Genomic DNA, 6,842 nt, shown 5'->3' on the forward strand with positions numbered 1-6,842 from the left:
GTATATATGCCTTCTGGTCCTCAAATGTCGCACCGGCGGATCGTCCATGGATACCGAGCACACCGCCAACACCAAGCTCGTTTCACTTTTTTGGGGCGTTTCCAGAAAATCTTTTAAGTCCCCGAGAGGTTTTAAATCCACAAGAAGTTGCCAAAGTCCTCTAAGGGTTTCAACAGCTGCTGTCTTACAAGTCCCCCCAGAGGTAAAGCATGGACACGCGCTCGGGAGAAGTTTTTGGATTTTTTTTAATCTGTGTGGGAATTTGAAGGGAAGAGGCGCTCAGAGCTGATTTTTTGCCATTGTTGTGTTGGATTTCTCAATCTGGGGAGCAAAGAACCCCACCCCAACCCCACCCATGAACTGCTGAAATAAACCTCCTCATTCTCTCTCTCTCTCTCTCTCCCTCTCTCTCTGTCTGTTGCTCTTGCAGGGGGACCGACTGATCTCCAGCGAGAGCTGGAGTCTTGAAGGGCGGAACTCAACTCATCCACGTCCATTTCCTTCCCTCCCCCTGCCGTCTCATCTCCCCCTCGCTCGCTCGCTCGCTCTCTCACTCACTGCAGCTCTTTTTAGAAGAGGGTCGGTCGGTGTGCGCTGCAGGAGGGGAAAAAACAAGTCGAGAGAGGGGGCGGGGGTGACAACAGAGAGTTGGTGGTTGAGGAGGGAGGGGAAGGTGAGGAGGGAGGGTTTGGGGAGATAGGGGGTCGGGGGCAACCCCCCCCCCGGTCTCTCTCCCCAAACGGTCAAATACTGCCAGTGAGCCCCTTGGTGATGCATTGATTTTAGATTTTTGGGGAGTGTTTCCTGGCAAAAAGGGATCTTACAGTTCGAGAGCCACCATGTCCCCCTTCCTGAGGATCGGCTTCTCCAGCTTTGAGATGGACCCGGGTCTGGCCTACCATGAGGAGGTGCTGAACCCCTACTGCGCCGTGCACATGAAGGAGGCAGTGGACACAGGTGTGTGTGTGTGTGTGTGTGTGTGTGTGTGTGTGTGTGTGTGTGTGTGTGTGTGTGTGTGTGTGTGTGTGTGTGTGTGTGTGTGTGTGTGTGTAATATGGTTTAAAAGGACAATAATACCTGAATACCCCAATACAGGCTTTTTATAAAAGCTGCTGTTTTTAAGCATTACAAATACCATTTTCCTAAATGTTATATGCACATTTCTGTGCATATAACATGTTTGTGTTGTTTTAAGTTGATGTCATCCCAACGAATCATGTTTTTAAAGGTATAAACCATCTATACCTGAATAGTGTGTGTGTGTACGGTATATGTGTGTGCCTACCTCTCTGGACAACACTTAATAACAAATTATATTTAAAATTAATTAAATTATATAATTATATTATATCACTGTTAAATTGTTAACCGTTAATCGATGACCAGAACATTCCCTATTATATATATATATATATATATATATATATATATATATATATAAATTATTTCCTATTCTAAATATTTGTATGTACAAATTTAGTTTACATCCATTCATTTCGTAAAGCAAAAACACACTTTTATGTTGCCTGTCTTGTCATTTACCCTTTTTTTACACCCATAACTGGCTGTTGATTTTAATGACTTTTGTGGGACAGACACTAACAATGGCATTAGCTTGTTTAGTAGCGCCATCTCAACTGCTCCCCGGGCGCCGCTATACGGCAGCCCACTGCTCCTAGATACATCAGTTACTTGGATGCGTAAAATGCAGAGAAATGAATTTCATTGCCCCAGTACCTGTACTCTGTGCAATGACAATTAGTTGAATGTCATAATAATAATAATAATAATAATAATAATAATAATAATAATAATAATAATAATATCAATAATAATTTGTCATCAACGAAAGGTCCGTGAAGACAAACAAGTCTCCACTTTCACCTCTCGCCCCGTCTAGAGAGGAGACTTAAAAAATGCAGCCCCACATAAAACTGTGTGACGGGAACAGCCGTAGCATTTTGAAAAACAATAAAACCTTTAGTTCTGCTTTCAGACTAGCTTTAACTGGTGGCTTATGGTTATGAGGAGGTAATAATAGCTAAGAAACTGCGTGTCATGGAGAGAAATGAGGCGGGATGCAACGTTTCTTTTCCTCCTTGGTGACACACTGGCAGTTTGGTGTGTGTGTGTGTGTGTGTGTGTGTGTGTGTGTGTGTGTGTGTGTGTGTGTGTGTGTTTTAGTGTGTGCCTACATACATGCATATTGTATTTGGTTCATTGACTCAGTGGAAGAGTCTCTTAAGTTTCTGTTCACTTTGGCAGTGAGTTCTACAAAGTAGATGGGACTCCTATATATATATATATATATATATATATATGTATGTATGTATGTATGTATGTATGTATGTATGTATGTATGTGTATATATATATATATATATATATATATATAGATATGTGTATTTTGGTCATTTTTATATTCATTGATATCTTCTTTTTTTATTATTATTATTGTTATTATTTTTTTATATATTTATAGTTTGCACTGTTTTATTTTTTTTAAGGCACTCCCTGCTGCTACACATAGATTTCACAGACAACTGGACACGCTTTGGATAAAAAAACAAATTGAAACAGCAAAAATTTCACAGAGATAGATCTCTATCATCGCGGATATCTATCAGGGTAAAAAAAACCTTTGCCTCTAAATTTCCCTTTGAGCACTTTTGCTCTCCAAACGCGCACGCCAGCAAGTAGTCTCGGCGAAAAACTGTCTTCGCTCAAAACCCGCACCCCTGTATTCTGTTTGGGGTAAAATTGAGGGGAATTGTCCAGAAGTTGCCTCTTAAAAGACCACCTGCGAGTCTACGTGAGTCTCTGTGCCGACAAAAGAGACATGAAGGCACAGCTGTCCTAAATGTCACCTCCAACAGGAGGAACCGAGAATCTGATGGACCCAGCGAGAGTCATGGGCCGTCAAAGTGAACACGTCAACCTAAGTATGTGGCGCATTTCTAAAGAATAACGGGTTATTTTTGGATTTGTGTTCATCACGTTGATCTGGCTCGGCACCCGTCCTGTTTTCGGTGGCTCCTCGTCCTCCCTGGAGCCCTGTCTTTAGTCCGGCTAGCCAAGGGAAAGCTCCGCCAAGCCAACAGAATCAAAGCAACCCATGTTGCCAAAAGTGATGCGAGACTTGTGTACGATTCGTTCTTAGCGAAACAAGTCTTTGACTTCACTGCCGGTGACTTCACTGTGACTCCACCCTCGGACAAAATGCTTCATTCTCCCTCAATAAATAATTTTGCCAGAATGAAATGATTACTGGGAGAATTCACACAACGCCGAGGCGAACAGCTGACTCTCGTGATACCGACTGGATGAAACGAACGAGGAGGAGGTCATTTAACCGGGTCACGCGTAAAGAGCCAAACCCCTTTCAACCAATATTCTCACAAGAATCGTGGAACGCAAAGAGTAAATCACTCGCGTTCAGTGCGAATTGTGCCAAATGCTTCGATCTGTTTTTCACTTGGACTTTAATTTAGTCATCACTGAATTACTTTGAGTTTGTCAGGTGAAGTTGAACTTGCTCGCACACTTTTTGTGGCTGACTGACGAGTGACTCCAGACCCTTGAGTCATTTCACAAAGATTTGTATTCGCTACGGACTAACCATCCGGGAGTCTTGCATCACTATTAGGAGGCCATAATATTCAGCTCAGCTATAGATGTTTCTAACGTTTTTGTTGGTTGTTGTGCTTCTGCCGTGGCAGAAGAAAGGTCGGGAAACACTGAGTTAAAGCAATCAATTAAGCCAATGGCAATGGCAGCACATATAGACTTACTTATATATACTTACTCAATTTATATTTAGGAAAAAGGTCTTGGCGAACGGCTAAACAGATGCTTTTCAAGGCCTTAACGTTTGTCATGGTTGACAACCATATGTGTGTGTGTGTGTGTGTGTGTGTGTATATATATATATATATATATATATATATATATATATATATATATATTATATAAGGGCTCAATATGGCGCTGTTGAAGCCGCAGTGTGGCATGTGGACATTACATAAGTGCATATATACGGGATGCTGCGGATTATAAAGTATAAACCAAAAGAAGCAATCCTCAGATGTCAATTATAATTCACATAGCGATTTGATCGGGTAGAAAAATCCCACTGCTATACCGATAATAACACTTTGGCTGGACAGTCAGAGAGCGGCTCAGAGCTTAGCGGCCAGATGTGTAGATGTTTGCGTTAGGAAAGAGGGCTGTGTGTGGCCAGTTGACTTCAAAACAGCCAAAAACGGTGGACCTTTTCAACTTCAAACCAAAGCCTCCTTCCTACCGATCAACGCTGATCGAGAATTTCTCTCAATGTACTTTACGTCTCCAGAGAAGGGCCAGGTGTACAAGCAGAAGAAGCCCACCATGTACCCGCCGTGGAGCACCACCTTCGACGCCCACGTCCACCAGGGACGGGTCATGCACGTGATGGTGAAGGACCGCACGGCCGAGCTCAACTCCGAGGCCACCGTGGCCCTGGACAGCCTGGCCTCGCGCTGCAAGAAGGAGAACGGCAAGCTGGAGATCTGGGTGAGGGGCCCCCGAGATTTCAGTAGCCCATAAGCTGGCTGGGTGTGACGACCAAAAAAGTCAGTAGCGGTACAGAAATCTTGGCTGTTGAAAAGGCTGCCTGTACAAACCTGTCGCGTTATTTTTGGCTCGTTGATGCTGAAGAGATGGCCGACTTTGGTGTTAAAATCTGGCAGGGCTGCCGAATGCAGCGGGAGGTTTTCAGGCACCCGACACTAACATTTAGAAGCGCTTGCCAAGTTGCCAACCAGGCATCAGCTGTCGGTCGCCGAGACTGACAGAAGGGTTGCCGAATTTGAATCGATGCACCACCAGGGTGACTCGGCGGAAGTATCTAAATTGGGCAATGATATAGAGATACAGCTGTCTGTACCCCAGTTTGACAATATTACAAGAATCATTAAATAATAATAATAATAATAATAATAATAATAATAATAATAATAATAATAATTATTATTATAGCTTTATTTATATATCACCTTTGAAAACCGAGTTTACAAAGTACTGACAGATGAAATGAAAGCAGAGTGTTCATATCATGAATTTAAAAGGCAAAGCAACATTAATGAACAGGAATTAAAAATAAAAAAACTGGTACAATATGATAATAATAAATAGAAATAAAAATATATAAATAAGTAAAAAATAAAATAGATAAAGAAAGGGCCTTTATCTATTAATTTTTTTTCTTATTTATTTATTTTTTTTCCTTTTTATTTATTTCTTATTATCATATTGTATCTATTTATTTATTTTTATTGTCTCTTTATCCGCTTTTACCATTTACATAAAAGCAGATCAATAAAAATGGGTTTTGAGAAGTGATTTAAAAGAAGGCACTGACTCTGTTAGCCGAATCTCCTCAGGCAGGTCGTTCCAAAGTCGAGGGGCCCGACACAAAAGGCGCGGTCACCTTGAGTTTTAAGTCTACACTTTGGAACCAGCCAGGAGGGCCCCGCCTGAGGATCTAAGGCTGCGTACTGGCTCATATGGGGTCAACATATGTGTTATGTCTCTTGGAGTCAGGCCCAGACGTGCTTTCAAAGGGATCAGTAAAATCTTAGAATGGATTCCGAACCGTACAGGGAGCCAATGGAGAGAAGGCAGGATTGGGGTGCTGCGACGTCGTCTTTTGGAGCCGCTAAGAAGCCGAGCTGCTGCGTTGTGAACGGGTTGGAGGCGAGAGAGTGACTTTTGCTTGATGCCAGAGAGGAGGGCGTTACAGTCGTCTGGTCGCGAGAAAACGAGGGCGTGGATGACTTTTTCCGGGTCCCCGTGTGATAGTATCGGTTTGGTTCTTGAAATGGTTCTCAGTTGAAGGAAGCAGGACCGGACAGTTTTTTAAATTTGTTTTTCAAAGTTGAGGTCTAGAGTCAAACAGTACTCCAGAGTCAAAGTTTCTGGCAACAGATTCGACATTTCCAGACAGAGTGCTGAGGCCACTCAATTGAACTGGTAGAATTTGGGAAGTGAACAATATCCTTTCTGATTTTGAATTATTGAGCTGAAGAAAATTCTGTGCCGTCCAACGGCTGATATCATTGAGACAATCTATAACTGCAGCGAGGCTGTTTGAGTCACCGGGTCTCGGAAGGAGGTATATCTGCGCGTCGTCGGCGTAGCAATGAAAAGAGACTGTGATTTTGTGTCTTCGGATCATTTGGCGAAGAGGCAGCACATAGACTGAAAACAAAATTGGACCCAAAATAGAACCCTGCGGTACGCCACCGCGAAGGTTCTTTTTTAACGGCAGGGAAAAAAAACGGCCAAGTGCAGTGTCCTTGATGTCAACCCAGGCGTTAAGACGGTCAATTAAAAAGCGCGATTTACAGCGTCAAAGGCTCCACTTAAATGGAAAAGACTTCAGATTGCACTCCCCCCCCCTGTCGGCTGCTAAAAGGATATGGTTGGTTACTTTGAGGAGGGCGGTTTCTGTACTATGTAAAGCTCTAAAACCAGACGGGAATTTCTGAAATATGTTATTATGACACGCACTGTAAAAAACCAAAAGCTGGGTCGATACCACCTTTGATAGAAATGGAAGTTTAGAAATGGACCTAAAATCAAATTCAAATTACCACACAAAATGGTTGCCAGCTCCTCCAGATGTTGTCGGTCGATCATACGTTGCCGCTCTCTATCTGCTCCCAATGAGCAGAGATTGTCCCCCCTGCGGGCTACCTTGAACGCGTACCTCTGAACTTCAGCTGGGATGAACACCTGCATTCCCAGCACTTCCTGGCCCCTGCCTCCCATCGACTGTCCTCGCTCCTCACTTTTTGGGCTTTC

At 43.1% G+C, this 6,842-nt stretch overlaps 1 protein-coding gene across 1 annotated transcript in view; it reads left to right on the plus strand.

Annotated features, from left to right (window-relative positions):
• Positions 1-696: 696 nt before the first annotated feature.
• Positions 697-6,842, plus strand: part of prkcq (protein kinase C, theta) — a 17,507-nt gene continuing 11,361 nt past the window's right edge. The window contains exons 1-2 of the mRNA XM_080022409.1: positions 697-957; positions 4,351-4,550. Of these exons, the coding sequence (XP_079878535.1) occupies positions 840-957; positions 4,351-4,550 (318 nt within the window). The 5' untranslated portion in view covers positions 697-839. The remainder of the gene's footprint in view (positions 958-4,350; positions 4,551-6,842) is intronic.

This window comes from Zeus faber, assembly GCF_960531495.2.
Source record: "Zeus faber genome assembly, chromosome: 21".
Classification (NCBI taxonomy): Eukaryota; Metazoa; Chordata; class Actinopteri; order Zeiformes; family Zeidae; genus Zeus; species Zeus faber.